Raw genomic sequence first — 21,998 nt, 5'->3', positions numbered from 1 at the left:
GAAATGGCAGTGGTAAATACTTATTTTAAGAAGAAGGAGGAGCATAAGTGCAGGAAGGTGCACACATATGGAGTATGTTCTATGTTGTATGCAACCTGAAGGAGATTAGAGACTGTAAGGTGTTGGCAGGGGACAGTGTAGCTAGACAACACTGGATGGTGGTCTGTAGGATGGTTTTGGAGGTGAAGAATAAGAGGAGGAGAGTGAGGACTGAAAGAAGAATAAGATGGTGGAAACTGAATGAGGAAGAGTGTAGTGTGAGATTCAGGAAAGAGGTCAGACAGGGGCTCGGTGGTGGTGAAGAGGTGCTGGATGATTGGGCAACTACTGCAAAAGTGATAAGGGAGACAGATAGAAAGGTACTTGGTGTTACATCTGGAAATAGAAAGGAAGACAAAGAGACGTGGTGGTAGAATGAGGAAGTGCAGGACAGCATAAAGAAAAAGAGGTTGGCAAAACAGAATTGGGATCGACAGAGTGATGAGAAAAGTAGGCAGGAGTACAAGGAGATACAACAGCAGGTGAAGAGGGATGTGGCGAAAGCCAAGGAAAAGGCATATGAGGAGCTGTATGAGAAGTTGGACACTAAGGAAGGAGAAAAGGATTTGTACCGACTGGCCAGGCAGAGGGACCGAGCTGGGAAGGATGTGCTGTAAGTTAGAGCAATAAAGGATGGAGATGTGTTGACTAGTGAGGACAGTGTCTTGAGAAGATGGAGGGAGTATTTTAAGCAGCTGATGAACGAGGAAAATGAGAGAGAGAGAAGTTTGGATGGTGTAGAGTTGGTGAAGCAGGAAGTGCATAGGATTAGTAAGGAGTGAAAGCAGCGATTAAAAGGATGAAAAGTGAAAAGTCGGTTGGGCCAGATGACATTTTGGTAAAAGCATGGAGATGTATAGGTGAGATGGCAGTGGAGTTTTTAACAAGATTGTTTAACAGGATTTTGGAAGGTGAGAGGATGCCTAAGGAATGGAGGAATGTGCTAGTACCGATCTTTAAGAACAAGGGAGATGTGCAGACCTGCAGTAACTACAGGGGAATAAAGTTCATCAGTCACACCATGAAGTTATAGGAAAGAGTAGTGGAAGCCAGGCTGAGAGAAAAGGTGACCATCTGTGAGCAACAGTATGGTTTCATGCCATGGAAGAGCACCACAGACGTATTATTTGCTTGAGAATGTTGCAGTATAGAGAAGGTCAGAAGGAGATGCATTGTGTGTTTGTGGATTTAGAGAAAGCGTACGACAGGGTGCCAAGAGAGGAGTTGTGGTACAGTATGAGGAAGTCAGGTGTGTAAGAGACGTATCTGAGGGTGGAGCAGGACATGTATGAGGACAGTGTGACAGCAGTGGAGTGTGCAGTAGGAACGACAGACTGGTTTGAGGTGGAGGTTAGACTGCATCAAGAATCGGCTTTGAGCCCTTTCCTGTTTGCAGTGGTAATGGACGGGTTGAATGGACGAGGTCAGACAGGAGTCTCCATGGACTATGATGTTTGCGGATGATATTATTATTTGTGGTGAGAGTAGGGAGAAGGTTGAGAAAAGCCTGGAGGGGTGGAGGTATGCGCTGGAGAGAAGAGGAATGAAAGTCAGTAGAAGTAAGACAGAGTACATGTGTGTGAATGAAGGGAGGGCAGTGGAGTGGTGCGGTTGCAGGTAAAAAAAAATTCAGGTACCTGGGTTCAACAGTGCAAAGTAATGGAGAGTGTGTTAGAGAAGTAAAGAAAAGAGTGCAGGCAGGGTGGAGTGAGTGGAGAAGAGTGACAGGTGTGATTTGTGATAGAAGAGTATCTGAGAGAGTGAAAGGAAAGTTTATAGGACTGTGATGAGACCTGCGATGTTGTATGGTTTAGAGACAGTGGCATTGAGTAAAAGACAGGAGGTAGAGCTGGAGGTAGCAGAGCTAAAGATGTTGAGGTTTTTGTTGGGAGTGATGAGGATGGACAGGATTAGAAATGAGTTTATTAGAGGGACAGCGCATGTTGGACGTTTTGGAGACAAGGTGAGGGAGGCGAGATTGAGATGGTTTGGACATGTGCAGAGAAGGGACATAGGGTATATCGGTAGAAGAATGCTGAGGATGGAGCCACCAGGAAGAAGGAAAAGAGGAAAAACAAGGAGAAGGTTTATGGATGTGGTGAAGGAAGACATGTAGGTAGTTGGGTTGAAAGAGGCAGTAGAGGACAGAGGGGTATGGAGACAGATGATATAGCGACCCCGAATGGGAGAAGCCAAAAGAAGAAGAAGAAGAAGAAGAAGAAGAGGAAGAAGTACAGTTTGAAGAAATTGTTCAAAACTCTAGGCTAATGGTTTTAACAATAAAAAGTAAAATTGGATTTTGACAAATCTGGCATGTGGGTTAGAGCTAATCTGAGTTATAAAAAGCACTCAAACATTTTGTATCTGCTGATGTGAGCCATGCCTCACTAAAAAGATTTCCCAGAAGACTTACAAGAAAGAAATGATGAGTTGCATAAAGTTCCTTCGAAGCTTAGATATTTATCTATCCACTGTTAGACAAACTATTTATAGAAATAGGGATGATTTATTGGCCATCCAGCTAAGATGACTCAAAATGCACACCTCGGAATTCTCAATAAGGTAAAAAACCCTTGACTGACAGTTAAAGATTTGAAGAAATCAGTGAAACTGGTTAACATCTCTGATGATGAGTCTGCTATACAGACAACATTACACAAACATAGTGTTTAAAGACCAAAAACGGTGTTCCAAAAATGTTTGGAAAAAATGGAAGAACACTACAGAGCACTACACACTCATTGCTTTTGAGCGTGAACCACTTGCCATCGTTGACCTATAAAACACTTTCCCAATTTTATTGAAATATCCTACACAATAATATTACTCAGCTGCAGCTCAGTAGAAGTTGGAAGATGCAGCAGAAAAGTGATTCTTACCACTGAAGTTATAATACAGCGTTTTTTTTTAGAAGAAGCAGACACAACCCAGGTCATTACCCCTTAAAAAAGCATTGGAATGAAATTTTCAGCAGGACTGTCAATATTTAATGTTTGGTGTTTAATAAAGACAAAAGATTAGAATTGTTGTTAGCTTAAGCACATTGTGTTTGTCTAAACCTGTGACTTTGAGGATGAGATCACAATTTATGACCCAAAATTTTTTTGTTATTCATATTTATCATTTTCTTGCCACTGTATCAAACCCTGGTATCGCCAGGCTGCCACTCTTGGGGCCCCTGAGCAAGACCCTTAACCTTCAGTGCTCCAGGGGTACAGTATTATGGATGACCCTGCGCTCTGACTCCAGCTCCTAACTTTGCTGGGATTTTACATTTACTGTGCCGTAAATGTGACAAGTATAAAGCACCACCACCTTTCAGTCTGTACACACTTAAAGTTGACTGTTGTCCCAACTATTTCAGTTGAAAATGTACTCTCTCTAAGAAGTGACCCTGGGGAAAAATCTAGTCTTCATTTCCTGAATCTTAGCACTTTTCCTTCCTTTTACCTGCGTTTTACCTTTTTACCTTTATGTTTAATGTATGAGGTATGTGCCCTGAGACAGAGCAGCTTGAAAGCTCCATTTTCAGTGCTGGGGTATCAAAACTCTCTTCTTTTTCCAATTAAGTGTGCCATGATGCAATGGCAGGATCAAACACATGATCCCCGTCCTAAAACAAACGTGCTGAGAATCTCTTGCTCAGACTTTTGCTGTGCTGGCAAAACTCACTGAAGTGCTCACCATGTCGGCCCTTAACAGCAACCAGGGGAAAGGAAATCTTTTTACCCTTAATAACAAAGATTGTCTTAATAGCAACCAAGGGGGAAACAATGGCATTTTGAAAGCATTTTAATACCACAGCAGTATAAAATTCTCAAAAATGAAGGTGGATTGATTTTCTATAACAGCATGGAGCTGGCAATAGTTTAATTCTAACAAAAATTATATGGTTATATTAGTGTATTTATTGTAATTTATTATTATTCCAGCTTCTTCAGTGGGTCATTTATGTAAGGATATGTTTATCTAACACTCATGGAAGTAGTCTCCAGTGTCTAAGCTTTATTGGGGTCAGTAAGTTTTCTGCCACTAGAGAGTCTTCAGAATGTGTTCTGTTTTCTTAGTAACATGACAAACTGCTTTTTTGTTGTTTTAAATACAATAGATTGAAAAAAGAGAAGCAGGTGTAGGGAAGAGTGTTAATTATTGTATAAAATTAAGTGCATGGCAATAAGAAACTACAGTAAGTAATCCTGTGGACATTCCATAATTTTTTACTTTAATATACTAACAATTAAAAAAGAACATCATTCATATGATTTATTTGTATTTAGTATATCATATCAACTCTTAATTGTCATTTCTGTAACATTGCTGAAGTATTAACATTAGCTAATGTTACTTTTTATTAATGTGCTGATTGAACTCTTACATCTTGAAGTTCAGTTTTAATTATAATGGAAGCTGTGTGCGCCTAAAAAAATCAGCCCTAATCAGCAGAAAGACTTCAATAAGCATCTTCCACCACCCTCCCCTCAACCCCTGATCTGCCTTCTCTGTGATTGCTCTGATCTTTACAATGCAAAGCCCTTAGCATAAATGGTTTTAAAAAAAATAACATGGTGCAGATTAGGATTTGTCAAAAACCAGCAAACATACGAGAAAGCCTGACTCATGTTGTTTTCAGCTTCAAGACACACATCTGTTGGGTTTTATAAGCATTGCACATGGGGGGTTTAAATAATTCAGCATTTCCTCTACCTTGCATATAAAATATACATACATATTTACAAGCTAAGCCATGACAAGGTGAAAATACAGATGAATAATAAAGACCCTGCATGGAATATTGAGATCATTGTTCCTTGTTATTCCTCACATAGTTCATCTCCTTTCTTACCTAGAGAAATTGATTTTTACGGTTGAAATTACACCGATATTAGTAGCACACATATCGTTGTGCATTTCTACTCTGTGCATTGTCCCAAACGAGATTTGTGGCATTATTTAGAACACCAATTCTAAATGCAATAAGCATTAATTGTAAATTGTGCACTTAATCAGAGAGCGCACTATTTCCACAGACATAAATTACAACATTCAGTTACACCACCTATTGCCTTAATATCAGCATCAACACTATCAGTGCTACTGTAAATGCTACTAGTGTTTATTCCAAGTAATCCCACATTTCTATGATATATGTGACAAAATATTCTTTTAGGCAGCTCATAATGCAAAACAATGAGAGTTGTGCCCTTTTAATATTTGTAGCACCACAGTGTTGTTAAATACTTAATAACGTTTGTTCCGAAGATGTCGATTCATTTTCAATTATAGCACTACATGAGAGCAGTTTATATGAAAGGATCATTTTGAAGAGCTTTTTCTACCACTTTATCTCTTCTATTATAGCATATTGCACAGGAACTTGTAGGAAGGAGTCTCCAGTGCAAGTAATTACTAAAATTAAGTTTTCTAAAATAAGAAAGTTTTCAGGATGATAACATGACATGCTGTCTTAACTTTAAAAGAGATAGAGGAGAAAAATAGAGAGGGGGTGGGGTACACATTTATATGTCATATCTTAAGCATAACTATAAACTGATAAAATATGTCGTACTTAAATGAAAAAAAGATTAGTTGGGATAATGGTCTGGCATAACACAAATATATTTTAGAATAGGATGCAATAAGTAATTATGTTGCTTAGTTCCGTATTACAGCCCATCTCATCTTGTTTTATAAACCAATATACATTATGTTTGACAATGTTGACTATTGAGATATAAAGCTCCAGGCTTTTAAAGAGGTGTGATGGTCAAAGGCAATACTAAAAGCCATGGTTAATGTTCTATATCTTTAGAATCTCACGTAATCCAATGTATACTTTTGAGCAACTGGCAAATGGATCATTAATGGCACATTTGTCCATGTTATGACAGCAGTAATAGATGAAGATGTAGACTTAGCCATGTAGTAATTCATCCAGAAAGAGATACAGTATTAAGAAATGTCAGCCAAAGACAAGGCAATAAAGCGCCTGCAGGCATGAATAATTACTGTACAGTTAAAACTTCTGCTGAGTTACAAAAACACACTCCAGTCGTCCTGTCAGTTTCACACAGGTGCTGGATGAATAATACGGCTGACGAGATGTTTCATTTTTCAAAAACATCTGCATGAAGGGTTACAAGGAGGTTTTTTTTTATTTATTTTTGTAATAGAATTAAATGTCCAGATTTTTTTTAATACCTGGTGACCCTTTCAGATTATTCTGACAATGGAGGCAGTTTGATAGCTATTTTTAATCCTCTTTATGCTTGTCTGCAAGCTGCTCTGGCACAGATGTTTCTTCAATAAGAGTAATGTCAGTACTGTCAACAGAGGCTTGGCACACCACACACCTGACAAACAAACACACATACCCTGACATGTGGTGAGATTACAGGAATGCAGAGCTTATTGCGCGACAAGCAAACACTTCGGAGTGGGATAGTTAGAAGCTTGCATGGCCTTTGACATCTTTATATCCAAATACTGTTAAAATCTGCCAAGGAGGAATATTTACTTGGTTTACAAGGTACACAGTAAATGCGTTTTACATATTTCTTTAGTTTAGCTCCAATTCCCAGTGGTTTTTGGAAAAATGTACCACTGGAGATTAAAGACTTCAGCAACATGCCTTGCATCTTTTTTGACATATCTCACAGAAATGATGCAGCATTTCTTGTGCCTTATATGTGATAGTTTTAGTCATTTGCCACCTCAGGACATTCAACATGAAAAATCTGAAAAAGTAAAGAAAAATGCAACAAAAACACAGTTTGCTCTGTCAGAACATGTAATGCTCATAAAACAGATACAGGTCTTTGTTAATACTGATTCTGTGAACATTCATGCCACTGCTACATTTTCAGATAAAAATGCACTGCAGTAGCGGACAATAGTCGCTTAGCAACAAACCAGCCAGTGGACATTAGCAAGTAGTGCTAGCAACAAGTTAGCCAGCCAATACTAATGATAACAGATTAGTACCTCTTCAAAACATTAGTATGGCCAGTAATTGTATAATGTATTAACTGACAAACATAATTTAAAAGCAGAGTAAATATACTTTACACTCCACACTATAAATCTTTGTCCTAATATGTAGTCAGTTAAACTGTGTTCCCCTTCAGGAATTCGTGCAGCATCATGCTTCCAAATTGTCCACGCTCTGAACCACGTGTGTAATCAGTCCAATGGAAAAGCGTCGAAGTCCCCTGCGGCCTGACCTCATAACCAGGAAGCTATAAAATCACATGGAGTGAAGCCGGCGCTAGCTTCTGTTTGTTCATGAAGCTCTCTATGTGTGTTTTGTCTAATGGTAAGTGGTAAATGTCCAGAAAAAATATATAAAAAAAAATTAAAAGTAAGCATTCTCTTCGGCTGAGTTGCTTGCTTGGGAGCGGAGCATGCTAGGTCAGTTCTCAAGGGAGCCGACTACACAAATTGCGCTCGCATGTCTTTGCGAATGTAGAGCACTCTTCGAGGAGGGTGCTCTTGCTTCTTGCGATTCTAGCCCCGCTTCGCTGAGGCGAAGTGTTATTTTAGAACCTGGGGTTTGTAGTTGGACCAATATACGTCCACAGAACAAAAACTGTAGAGGGAGTCGGAGCAGCTGTTTGTCTGCTGAGCCATAGCAGACAAACAGCTGCTCTGACTTCCTCCACAGTTTTTGAGGAAGGGTCTCCCTGCGAACAAGCAGACGTTGAGCAGAGGGATTGTGGATGCTATTTCATCCTCCTAGAGTCCTCTGGTTACCCCCGCTCCTTTCGGGGTCAGAACTCGGGGTGTGGCAGCCTCTAAGTCTTTGTCCTCTGGAGTTTTCCTCCAAGACAGGCTAGTCCACCACGCTGAACTTTGTCAGGTTTTACAGCCTTGACCTTAGTGCCACTCCTGGTCCCTCTGTCCTTTGACCTAGCTTTGCTCTTCCACACTAAGCAGGGACTGGTCAGCATTGCAGTATTAGACACTCATTCCCGAAGTGTTGTTGAAGCAGCTTGAGTTCCTGAAGAGGAACGTCTCCAGGTTACAAATGTAACCATGGTTTCCAGAGGGAACGAGACACTACATCTCGAAGCCACACTGCTAGCTTCCTTCCCTTTCATGTGCTTTTATAGCTTCCAGGTCGTGACGTTACCCCGCAGCTGCGCTTTTCCATTTGACTGATTACACACGTGATTCAGAGCGTGGACAATGCGGAAGCATTCCTAAAACATTGTTGATGCAGCGTCTCATTCCCCTTAGGGAACCATGGTTACATTCGTGACCTGGAGTCAGTCAAAAATAAAAATAAAAATACAAATCATTGTAATTTTAGGGTCCTAAAACTGTGACTGTGTAAACTGGGAGATGTTAAACAGTGAATGATGTAATGAATGGGCCAGTAGAGCTGAAAGTTCTATAAATTAATCTGAAATTAAAAACTTGGTGTGTCTCACACCCATAGTAGAAATGATGCCACATTTGTAAAGTCTTGTAAGTGTAAATTTGCAATAACGTCATTTACCACCTTTTGACATTTGACATTCAAAATAGGAAAGAAAAAATTGGTACTGTGAACTTCAAACATCAGGATTTTGATCTGAAATAGCAATACAGCAACAGTGGTTTAACTATAGCAAATGTTCTTGAACTTTAGTTTTAATGTAAAACTTTTAAAGAATGATTAATGGACAGTGTAATTGAGTAATCCTAAATACACAAGAGTGTAATTGAGTGGTTCTAATGAGAGGACGATGTAACTAAGTTGTGCTAAAGAGAAGAATAGTGTAACTGTGTGATCGTAATAACTTTACTATGAATAATGACTTTTGTACTTGGGTGGTCTTAATAAGAAGGAGAGGGTTATTAAGTGATACTAATGAAAGGGCATCATAAGTGAGAGATTTTAAAGAGAAGGCCAGTATAAGTAAGTGATCATAAACAGAGGACAGCATAATTGAGTGATCCTAAAAAGAGGACAACATAACTGGTATATGGTATATAACTTCTATAAAAAATTATGACAAAATTGTTGGTCCAACAGAGATGACTGTGTGATCTGTTGGTCCCAAAAGGAGGACAGAGTAACTTGTTAGTGATAATAAGAGAACAGTGTATTTTGTTTTTGTTAATGACAGGACAGTGTAACTGGTTGGTCTTAAGGAGATGACAATGTAATTGGTGGTTCTAAAGAAAGAACAATGTAATTGGATGGTTCTAAAGGGAGGGCAGTGTAATCAAATGGTCCCAAAGAGTGGACCACTGAATTGTCAGTAGTAACAGCTTAAGTAAAAGACTGATAAATGGGCCATTGATTGACAGTGGGATTGCTTGATCCTAAATATTAAACAGGGGAATTGAGTGCAGTACAATATAACCTCAGTAAGCTCTAAAAATGTTGAAGTGAACCTGGAAAGTTGTAACAAATAGCCTGTTTAAAAATTTATAATTGTAGCTTAAGCTAGTAAACCCCTTCAGACATATCATACCTAGTGTTGTGTTTCTAAGTCACTAGATTCCTTCAAGTCTCAGATTCTCCTGAACCTGTTAACTTTTACTAGAAAGAAATAAACATTTCCATTTGTAAATGCCACTGTGTTCAGTGTTTGCAAATCATAAACACAATATAAGACAAGCAAGGCTATGACCAGTGAATGGCAGACCAGCACTGCTGCTGCATAAAATGTATGAGGTGTGATTCAGGGCCTTTAGGGGATGCTGCACCTTACCTTTACACTCTAATAATGGAATGTCAGAAACTTCTCAGCAGCATTGATAGCTGTCCCCACACAACGAGTGACACCAGAATGCACAAAATGGCAGATTGGAAGAACTCGGTATAGCTGGTAATAATGTAACATGGCTGTGTGATAGGAAGTTTGATCAGCTCAGTTTAGCATTACAGAGACAAAAGAATTAGAGGAACGTCTATGTATCAGACACTAACACCATTTTCTCTGCCTGGCTTATAGATCATATACTCTTGCAATTTCTCAGTATACTTACCTAACTATAATAACTGCAGCAATTACTTTTTGTATTGTAAATAAAAATATATCTGCAGACAGCTTTAATTCTAAACCTGGGTCTACATGTCATGCACATGCTGTGTTTTTGGAGTTCCCATTATTTATTTATGGCATATCTTGTTAGATCCCTGTGGTCGCTGTTCCAAATAAATCTCATGATACAGGTAATTCATCACTGCCTAATTTTCCAGTTACAGATGGCCCGACAAATGCTAGATAAGGAATTTAGTAAGGACTCAGATACTAAATTCTGGACTTTATACTCCTCTACATCTGAACCATTGCCAAAGGCAACAGAAACAGACCACAAACCAGTCCCTCAGGATGCAGTTGCAGTTTATAGCATTGGGAACACTGCCATATTCATAAGACACACTTTTATACTTATACCCTAGGCTATTCGGTTACTTTCCCCACTTGGCATGGAGAGCATTAAAACCTGACGTATCTTGAAGTGCAACATGATCGGGGTGTGTCAGCATAAGCTCCTGGGAGTCTGTGGTTAGTCACTGGGCTGCAACAGCAGATAAAATAAAGCCAGTCAAGTGGCTCTATTCCCTGAACCATTTACACCAGAGCCAAGGGAAGGTAACTGTAGGATCTTCGAGAACCTGTGTCTGCATAAACAGGCTTGTCTCTCCCACAGTGGAGCAAGTTATTCTGTCCTTCAAGACAGCTTGCTACTGAATAATTTACAACACAGTACAGCCGTTAAAGCTAAAATTCTTTTAAAGCTAAGCCACCAAAACATTAAACATCTCCCCCCATGAGAAAGACCTACCAGAGAATAAGCAGAGAAATAAAATAAAAAAAAATGTATTTGTGCAAAAAAAAAAGAAAAGAAAATGGAGTAAAGATCATAATATCATGCAGCAGCAAAGCATGATAAAAACAAGACAAATAGCCTGTGAGGGGAAGCTAGACACTTTCGTTTTGTGGCTTGTAACTTCAACACTTCCTCCATTTTGTACTTGGACAATAAAAAAGCAGCCGAAGGCTCATGACGAAACCATTTTATAGGGAGAAAATGTGGTATCTCTGCCCCAACAGCTAGTATAGTAACTCAACCAGCTCATTTAGCAGGGTGATAGATTGATGTAGCTGAGAGGTGATAACATGTGCATACACATTCAAGGTTTTTTTATCAAGCAGAACAAATGCAACATTCAGAAGAAATCTTATTAATATTTTAAAAACAGCTTGATGCAGTTTTTTATTAATCACCATGTCAAGCAGCGATATAAAAATTAGGGGATGTTTCATGAGTAGAATGAGAGTTAAAGGACAGTATGTTTGTACATAAATTATAAATAAACTAAAGTCTCTAAATAAAATAGAATGACAGAAATAAAACTGTTGGACCCTGGACCTTGGGGTCAGCCAGCTGATATATTTATTTACAAACTGCGTTCTCAGTTTAATATATAGAGAAATAAAATAAAATTACTTTTAATAAGAAATGCATTCTGCCTGGGGAATGAACTTAAAACGTCAACTTATCTGCATGCTTTTTTAAGCGTGGAAAACAAATTATACTTCAAATTATAAATAATATTTCAGCTTTTAGTTGGAGCAAATTGCATTTTACATTTGTTGCATTGAGCAGAGATTTAAAAACACTGTCAGATGAGTCTTTTCACATAACAAAAAGGGTATTTCAAATGATACTTTTAATGGGAACTCAAACATCAATCCACTGTGCATCATGGCTTCATTTACCTTACATGGCAGATGTGCTTAGTGAATTACAAAGGTGCTTTAAAGTCATTACAATGAATGAATACTTATATTGTTTTGCTGGGTCATGGACTAAGAGTAATTTTCATCCAAAAACTCTGTTGGGAAGGCAATATTGTATAAAAAACACATTAGTGTTTCACTAATTTATGTACTCCATGAAGTCTTTGGTTCACTCAATCACCTACAGTATGTGCCAGAACAGAAGTCATGGCTTTTTTGTAAATCACATTTTGCTTAATATTGATCATTTTCTTGCCAGTTTTGAAATAAAGCATTCTAATTTGCATAATCTGCTGTCTGACTTGTAGTTCGCATATTCTTACCTTATATTGGAGGTGTTAAATGTTTCTGCTGTTTTGAAAATAAATTTAGAAAGTGTTACTCCTGCTAGACCTGTGCTAAAACCCTGTAAGTGGTCTATGATACTGATCATAATGCTGATGTGATTCAAATCCCATCTTAGATTTAATATCTTGCTAAACAGCTTCGAGCTTAAGGTTTATTAACTTACTCCACTTGAGTGATCAGCCAGTTCATAATAAACCAAATTTGCTGGCACAGAGAAATTTTAGGTGATCCCTTATGGGACCGAATAAAAATAATGAACTGTATATAGAATAATCAGTAGCACAGTGAATAATCAGGAACACTTATTTTAACTATTCACAGTCAGAGTACCTCAGCCACTCTCAGACAGGCCAGATTAAGACCACACAGACTTTTATGACTTAAAATTCACAGCCTAGGCTCTGACAACAGCTGGTTAATACCATTAAAAACATTTTTTTTTTTTTTTTTGGGAGCCTTGTGCATACAGTATGTGTACTGTTTATATCATTGTTTTGCACATTAGCTTCACTGTGATGTATACAAAAGGTCCATTCAATCATTCTGTACTCAACTGCACATGTTTTGATTTTATATTCTGCTATTAATTACTAAAATTATTTACTTGTATTTAAACATTTATTGACAATATTTTATGTGCTGAATGATTAGAACAACAATATTTGTGCCATCATGCATAATCAACTGCATTATATTTCTCTTCAGAATTTTAAAGATTACACAGTGGTTTTGTTTACTATACTTTCTTCTACCTTTTGAAATAAATTTCTGGCCAGTACCAACATCCAACTTGTGTAAATCGTTTTTAGACGAGGGTCTGTCTTGCATCAGATGCAGCAGATAGGTGTTGATTTTAACCAAGGCTTCAGTCGTTTGAGATCAAATAGTGTGGTACAGTGGTGCGTGCAGGACACAGGCAGTCGCTGCAGGTGTATATCTGCTGTGAATGTTAGATAGTGTGAAAATAGTTTCCTAGAGACCATTTCAATATTATAATTTTATTTAGTTTGTGCAGACTGAATTAAACTTGGGGCCTTGAGTTTGAAACGTGCTTTAGAGCATCTTACCATTAGATGCTCTTCTTCCTGGGCTTATGAGAGGTGAAACCTCATATAATTCAGATCTCATATACCCATAACATATACCAGAAACATGAGTGTCAGGTGGATTAGTGTTTCCTGACCAACAGCAGACTGCAAGCTACTTTTTTATTAAATGAGATGCACTTTCCTGATTAGTAACAGGGTTATACTAGCAATGTGAGGTGGAGGTAATCCTATCCAAATATATACTGTAAATATCAACAGTACAGACCAAAAGTTTGGACACACCTTCTCATTCAAAGAGTTTTCTTTATTTTCATGACTATGAAAATTGTAGAGTCACACTAAAGGCATCAAGGGCTATTTGACCAAGAAGGAGAGTGATGGGGTGCTGCGCCAGATGACCTGGCCTCCACAGTCACCGGACCTGAACCCAATCGAGATGGTTTAGGGGTGAGCTGGACCGCAGAGTGAAGGCAAAAGGGCCAACAAGTGCCAAGCATCTCTCGGAGAACTCCTTCAAGACTGTTGGAAGACCATTTCAGGTGACTACCTCTTGAAGCTCATCAAGAGAATGCCAAGAGTGTGCAAAGCAGTAATAAAGCAAAAGGTGGCTACTTTGAAGAACCTAGAATATGACATTTTTCAGTTTTTTCACACTTTTTTGTTATGTATATAATTCCATATATAATTCCACATGTGTTAATTCATAGTTTTGATGCCTTCAGTGTGAATCTACAATTTTCATAGTCATGAAAATAAAGAAAACTCTTTGAATGAGAAGGTGTGTCCAAACTTTTGTCTGTACTGTACATATAAAAACATTTTGTAGATTCTTTTTATGCCCAATAGACAAATCAGTATCAGTATGTAGATAGTACATTTGTGGTTGTTTATTCCCACTTTCTAACTGACACAAATGGTCAAACAAATGGCCCACCTTCGCTCAGTCCCTAGAGATTATCTGATATGTCTCTCAAGTATTGATGCACATCAGTGTAGAATTAGAGTAGAAGTTAAAAGTTGCAGTAATGTTAAGTTCTAAGTTGTCATTTTTGAAGATTAGAGACATTAATATGTTATAGCTTTGTACAACCTTAAAAGAATTTCACTTCTTTTGTTTTATTTTATTCATTCCTTTTTAGACAATTTTATCAACTGAGAAATTGGGGAACGAATATTAAACACCTGAGGAACACACACAAACAACTAGGGATCACACATTAGCATCACACAAAAACATGCTTTTCTTTTTCTCAGGAATGGCAAGAGAAAAACATATTTAGAGTTGCCAAAGCTTGCAGCTGTTGTTGTTTGCACCTCTGTCTTCTTGTTTTCCTGTTTAGAAATATTTTTAAACTATATGTTCATGATTCGACATAAATGCTCTGCCTAAGGACTTTTTTATGTAGAGACTTTTACTATTTATCTCTTTTAAACTGAGCAACAATTTTAGCAAACTAATTAGATAGCAGTGGCAGGCCATAAGGGCCAACAAGGACTTTTCTGCTGGCCTAAAGTCTATCAGAATAACTAACTTACATTTAATGTATTTTTGTCCATGAATGTGTATTAAATTATTCACAATAGTCTATTCTCTTAATTTCATAGCGTTTCTACCATGTGCACTGCCTCTGGGAGCAGTGAATCCTAGTGTAAATTTTGGTTAGAGTTTCTAGCCAATTAGATATAAACCATCACGTGTTGCTGGGGCCAAAGGTACCTGTTTGCCTTGAGTCTTTACTGTGAACACTGCAGGCTTTCTGTTGCTAACAATCCATGTTGCATCAAGCTTACTTCAAGGCCCTCTAGAAGGTGTCTAAAAAATGTTCACATCCTTTGATTGGATGGTCAGAGTGCGCACTAGTCAGAGCTCGCAAATTACTGAAGCAAACTGCACAAGCTGATTCAAAATTGATTCAGGTAGGACATCGAGCCTAGATGTGAAGTGCACACAGCCCATCACTGTTAGATAGGCTCAATCAGTAGCTAGTATACACTGAATTTAACACTTACAGTATACACTCACTGACCATTTTATTACAATTAACCGTCCACTTGCTCATTTATGCAATTATCTTATCAGATAATCAGGTGGCAGCAGGACAATGAAAAAATCATGCAAGTAAAGGCCAGGAAATTCAGGTGAATTCAATGCTGGAATGGAGTAAACTGTGATCTCAAAGATTTTGACCTAGGCATGATTATTAGTGCGATTTTGGTTTGAGTATTTTTTTATATTTGTATAAAAATTTATTATGATAATTTTTATTAGTATTAATATATTTTTATTCTCACCTCCTGGTAGTTCCATGCAAAACAGTCACTAGAGTTTACCCAGAAAGGAGGAATAATAATGAAAAAATTGCTGGTGAGCAACAGTTGTAAAGATGGAATTGCCTTGTTGATGCCAGAACAGAAATGGAGAATAGGTAGACTTGTTTGAGCTGACAAAAAGCCTGCAGTATCTCAGAACCATTCTGTACAATTGTAATCAGCTGAAAAGCATCACAGAATGCACAATAGACCTTAAGGTGAATCACTACAACAGAAGAAGATCACGAGTTTTCATGTCTGCCAAGAAAAGAAAACTTTAGCTCCAGCAGAAACAGGCTCACCAACGCTGGGCAGTTGAAAACTGAAAAAAAAAAAAATGTTGTCTGGCCTGATTAAACTTGATTTCATGCTGTGACACACAGATGGTAGCATTAGCATGAATGCATGGACCCAACAATCCAGGCTGGTGGAGATGGTAAAATGGTGTGGGAAATGTTTTCTTGGTGGTCTTTGAGCAACATTAATACAAATCAATCATTGCTTGCATCTGAATATTCTTATTGTTGGCCATGTGCATCCATTCACTGCAACAATTTTCTGCCATCTTCCAATATGTCAAAATATAAAGTCTTCTAAGTCAATTTAAAAGTGTTTGAAGTTATTTTATGAAATGTTCTTCAGTGGCCTTAGCCCTGACTGGATCTGAATCCAATAGAACACTAATAGAATAGAAACCTACTGGATCCAATAGAATCATTTCAACATAGAAAGAAAAAGAATCTCAAAGGACAGGTTCCATTTTCTTGTGTTATTCGTGTCACAAGGAATTGAGATTTTTTGAGCAGCATGAGTGCTCCTAATAAGGTGCTCAGTGAATGTGTCATATTTGGTCTCAATTAGTTTCTAATTATTTTGCATACACACAAATGCCTATTAGGTATTTTAGATTGTTTACTGCCTGTACCTCTTTCCTATTTTCCATTTTCACTAATAGCATACAATCAGAGGTAAGCTGCTGGCTGAAACACATGTGACTACACCCAGAGTTCAGGAAAGAAATGTAACTACCAGTTTGGGTGTCTGTGCCCCTCTTAAATCTTTCTGTTTTCTGTCCCACCCACCGACTCAATCCAATGATATTTTCAAATAACAGCGCTAACCAGAACCAGTGAAACAGAAAGAAATAGAAATTCTTTGATTTTGACAGGAAAAGTGTCATCAATACCATCTTTGCTCTAAATCCACGATTTAGTAAATAATCCTCTTTACTGCAGTTTAAGTATATTGTTTTAAAATCCTTTCCAAAAGTTGCTAATTTAATTGATGTTATCTACTAAGAAGATTGCAATGGAATAATACTTAAAACTGCAGATTGCAGCAGAGTAACACAGTGGTGTAACATAGTGTCGAATTAACCCTTTCTCATATTACACCGGTGTTCCCTTTATGTCAGAGGAATGTAAAGCAACTTATCAGATATTTTCAATCAGTATAAACTAAATTTCTTTTTTTTTACTGCTGCAAACCTGCTTTAAGTCTAAGCAGGACATTGTTAGGTTTCTTTGTATATAGAAAGAGAAAGAGAAGGAGTGTGAGCCCCCTGCTGGGCAAACATTTCATACTGCGCTACAATAACATGGTACATGGATTAATCAAGCATCATATAAATAATGGCACAATAAAATTACATTTAAAAAAATATATGAAAAATAATATGATCCATTAACCATTACAATGGTGTGTGACGTCACAAATACATCCACACAGGCAGCCCCAAAATAGGAGGATTACTGGAATACAGTTTTTTTTGTTTTTTTTTTTTTGTTTTTACCTAGGTTAGGAAAAACAAAAAAGCTAATCATACACTAAAACAAATTCGGTAGGTGCTAGCTACTATCATCCTCTCTACAGATTATCACTGCTCTTATTCTAGCAAATTAAGTTCAAAATTTATTCCAGTGTGTCAATGGAAAGCATTCTCTACATTCAGACCGAGCTTTTCAGGATTTGCCAGGGTTTCTTGTCTGGAGTGTTCATGAGTTTATTATTTTTTCAGTTACGTTCAGATTACTGCTTTTAAAAACAATTTTGTATTATTATAAAAAATACAGTTCATGCTAATAGATAATAATATGCATGGACAGAATGTAAAGGTGAAGTAAGCATATACTATACTATAACACTGATACTATACTATACTACAATATATACAGTATATATGAAGTCATGATCATGATAGGAAAAATTATCCTGGTCATATAAATTAAATGAATCATGCAAAGTCCTCAGTTTTACAAATTGAATTCCACCCACATTAAATGGCTACAAACCTACACATTACTTAATAGAGCACATCTTAATTTCTGTGTAATAATCCAGAAATAACCTTATATTATGTACTGACAGTGAAAGAAAGCATGAGGTGTAGACAGAAGTGAAAACACAGACGTGAACCAGTCATGAATTATTCATATCTTTTGTTATTTCGTGTGCTGTCAAAATCGTGTGCATAACTTAATGTGACAACAAGATCCAAAGCTCAGGTTATGAAATCATAATGTGTGTGGACAATGTACATTTGTCAGGGTTTTATTATGTGAGTTATAAAATGATAGTTTATACAGTTTGTACAATTAATTTATTTTAAATGTCATATATGTTTTCTAATAGTGCCCTTGAATAATATTCCAAAACGTATACACAAATGTATTTTCACTAAATTGTTAATGTCGACATTATATACTATTATATGTACTACTGCTCTAATCCTGCATCTAAAAGACATTTTAAATGGTCCAGAGCAGAATAATACAGAACCGAAACATATATCTCATTTCAAAAACGTACCCTCAAAAAATTTCAAAAACCCTATGAACCCAAATCAGCTGTAACTGTAGATTAGTTTAGAGTGTTCTGATCGCAACTGTTAACTTAAGCTTTCTAGTTCAATGCACTTAGTGTTTTGTTCACACTCACTTGTTGTAATCAGAGTTCTTTGTCGAATTTTGTTAAAAAATTGCTAAATCATCATTTTTCCAGCACTTTTTCTTCCAGTATTTAACAGTGCATAGTATAAGTCCCAAACCAAAGAAACAACTGTTGATATAAAGTATGTAAAATACACTCCTGGGCAAAAACCCTAAAAAAAGCCTAAAATGGCATATATGAAGCTTGTGACTGTAACAATAAATCACTGGTCAGGAAATGAGCAATAATGAAACAAATGCACTCCTAAGAGCTGATGTGCCACTATTAGCTTTCTCAATTTTGCTGCAGTGAACTGTTTGGAGAAAGAAAAAAAAAGGATATTCACGTCTATAGTCTTCTTGCATGCATAGATAAAATCATGGTTTTCTGTCACGTGTGATGCAGCCCATCAAAGACCTGATAATAAATTCATAATGGGGTTGGGATTGATAATGCAGAGAAAGAGCTACAATTATGATTGATTCTCGATCATTTTCTGAGGAATGATTTTCTACTGTAAGTTGATGCGTTGTGTAACTTACCTGCGGAAGCCTCCAGTCAGAGTGATAGTGACATCACCATTGAAACTGCTGGCGATCTCCTTTATAATACGACCCACTGCCTCAGCCTCAGCTTTGCTTACTGGCTTTGAGATGTCTTTATAATGCTGGAATCCTGGGAACAAAAAAATTAATTACGCATTTAAGTAACAGCAGTATTCACTAACTCTACAATTAGATCAGCAGCCATCCTAAAACAGCGGGTGGTACGGCTTGTGTGCACTTCTCTTGTACTATGAATATCTGTGGAAAAATGTGTTGCTCACCGAAACAGAAAAAAGAAAAGCTCCCATGGAAGTGTAATGGGCAGCATACTGTATGTACTCCATGATCATCAGCAGAATCAGTGGGAAATGATTCAGATGAGCAAAATTTAAGCCACATACAGGATTGTCTATTGCTTTGTTTCCTTTAGAGATTGATCTAGCTCTAATTGAGCTCTTTTACTCCTCCACGCTGTTTTTTGTTTTCAAATCTAAAGCACTTAGCAAAAGCAATTATCTTAATTATGTATCTCCTATTAGCACTACAGTCATTTTAAAGTCTTCATATGTAAGCATCACTGACAAAGTTGAGTCTATAATAGTTTATGGGTGAGGCCCAGTCATTTTCATTTCCTCCATCTGGTAGTTGAGTACTTTTATTTATTTATTTATTTTCTGTGGCTGAAAATGCCTCTGAAATGCTGTTAACCTCTATTACAGCAAAGACCAGTTAATCCCAGCCATCATCTATACCCATTTATTCCTTCTCTAATGCACTCCCTCTCTTTCTTTCTTTATTATATATATATATATATATATATATATATATATATATATATATATATATATATATATATATATATATATACACACACACACACACACACACACACACTCTGTGGACCTAAATCCATTCTGCACATAATAACAAGCAGTAGATTTACCATTCTTTTTATGCAAAACATTTATTATGAAATTCATTTGTACTGAATTGCCACTAGATATATTTGCTCATCAGTATCAAGTTCATTATTAATATTAGACACTATGCAGCTAATTTGCCCCTTAAAATGTATTTAGTGTTGTATTTATCAGAATAAATATTAACATTCAGTATATCATGCTCCATGTAGAAAGATGTCCTGGTATGACTTTAACTACAGATGTCTCATCATATCTGGCTGGAGTTAATTTAATTTCCAGCAGAAATTCTGCATGCTCACACTGCCTAAAAAATGAGATGGGAAAAATTCTGATCTATTCAACAAACACCCAATATATTGTGCTGTGCAGCACACCTGAGGCACGCTGTATATTTCCCACAAAGTTCCTCAACTCAATTTGCATAATTGTTTAGGAACAAGCTTGTTTATAGGCCAGCAGGTTGCAAATGAGTGTCTGAATGTGTGTTTGTATGTGTGTGTGTGGGTGTGTTTGTGTGTGTGAAAAAAATACCCCAGCTGCCTATTAAACATCAGTTGTGTAGTGGCAGTAAAAACCTGAGCCTCATTAAACTTTCACCTCACAACAGATTTTCATAACAATCAGCAATTAACAACACAACCCTCCATTAGAAATCCAAATTAGAATGCAGTGTTTAAATCTACCACCTGTTTGTAGCAGGTCAGGCAATTTAACATTTTTTATAACTGCAATAACACGATCAGATCATAACTCTGAAAAGCATCATAACGGAAGCGAGCGTGCCCTTTGGGCAGCTGGCCTTTTTAGCTGCCTGACTGATGACGGAGTGTTCTCATTGTGTTGCTGCTAGAGAGCTGCGAAGCCTTGGCATTTTGCTCCTCTCTCTATCTTCTACCCACAGCCATCTGTATCAGTGAGAACCCCATGTGGCGCCAGGTCTGTGTGTTGAGCGTGTATACAGCCAGCCAATGGTCTGTCAGTGAAGCCTCTTAATACAGGGCATTGTGCACATCTTTCGAAGAGAAGACTGAAATGTCTCAGAGAAGAAAAAAGCATATACTGGTACAGATGAAAACTGCAAAGGAAATTAAGTCACACAATACAGCTTTGGGCAATTTAACGAAGCAGGAACAAACAACAGCCTGCAGAGAAACAGAGAGACATGGCAGAGCCAGTATTAACACAGTGACAGCCAAATGATGAATGGCATTTTGATAGAGACATTCATCACTCTTCTGACATGGTTTCAAGACTTACTTTTGCTTGAGTAATTCGGCTTCATTTCAAAATTTCTAAAACAAAGCAACAAATAATAGGTACGCAGTGCAAAACTTGCAGAATATTGCCTCATTCATAGCTCGGTGAAGTTATATAATAAATGCATGTTCGGATTAGGCCTTATGTAAGAATTCGTGCCTTCTCATAGTTATTTAAAATCAAGATTAGCGTCACAAAATCTCTTCCCTGGCATGCATCTCAGCACAGTTTTCTTTCGGTTGCTCTTAATTTTTAGTGTGCTTTTGTTTTAATTTCGGTACTGTCATGTCAAAGGTCTGTTTCTCACTGTGTTTACCAGTTTGGTGTTAACATTTTTTAATTGGAAAAAATAAATGTACATTGATTTAAAATAAAATAAAAAAAAGAATAGCAATATGATTTTAAAATCTATGTCTATCTATAATATATATTAAGATAATAATTTTACAAGACTCAAATGTAGTACATACAAAAAAATAGGAATCAAATAACTTCAACAAAAATATCTTTTAACTTGATATCCTAGCATTTACTATTTGACCATTTTTGTTACTTTGTGATAATGACAGGTAAATGTGCTACCTGCTACTTGCATCCTGTTTAAGTGAATGCTGGTGTCAAAGGTGATCTGCTCCAGTCTACGCAGGCCTTTGCGATACCATTTCTCTGCTGTCTTAGGTCCAACTCCAAACACACTGGTGAAAATCTGTTATACACACAAAAATATTATTTATACAGTCCAAGCAATGCATGCCACTGCTGTTACTTAAGAGGAATGCTGCTGCTTAACTAATATCCACTACCCACAGGCTGCACAGCTTTAGTGCTTTGCTACTTGATTGTGTCAGGTTTCATGAA

The 21,998-nt window shown here is 37.2% G+C and overlaps 1 protein-coding gene across 2 annotated transcripts in view; it reads right to left on the bottom strand.

Moving 5' to 3' along the window:
- Window positions 1–21,998, bottom strand: part of dntt (deoxynucleotidyltransferase, terminal) — a 123,638-nt gene that overhangs the window by 68,306 nt on the left and 33,334 nt on the right. For both annotated transcript variants that reach the window (XM_046863732.1, XM_046863733.1), the window contains 2 exons: window positions 21,723–21,846; window positions 18,958–19,090 (listed from right to left, as the gene is read on the bottom strand). In XM_046863732.1, coding sequence (XP_046719688.1) covers window positions 18,958–19,090; window positions 21,723–21,846 — 257 coding nt within the window. The remainder of the gene's footprint in view (window positions 1–18,957; window positions 19,091–21,722; window positions 21,847–21,998) is intronic.

This window comes from Silurus meridionalis, chromosome 2 (genome assembly GCF_014805685.1).
Source record: "Silurus meridionalis isolate SWU-2019-XX chromosome 2, ASM1480568v1, whole genome shotgun sequence".
In the NCBI taxonomy this organism is placed as follows: Eukaryota; Metazoa; Chordata; class Actinopteri; order Siluriformes; family Siluridae; genus Silurus; species Silurus meridionalis.
Note: the sequence above shows the minus strand (reverse complement) of the source record. Positions and strands in the feature narration are given on the sequence as shown.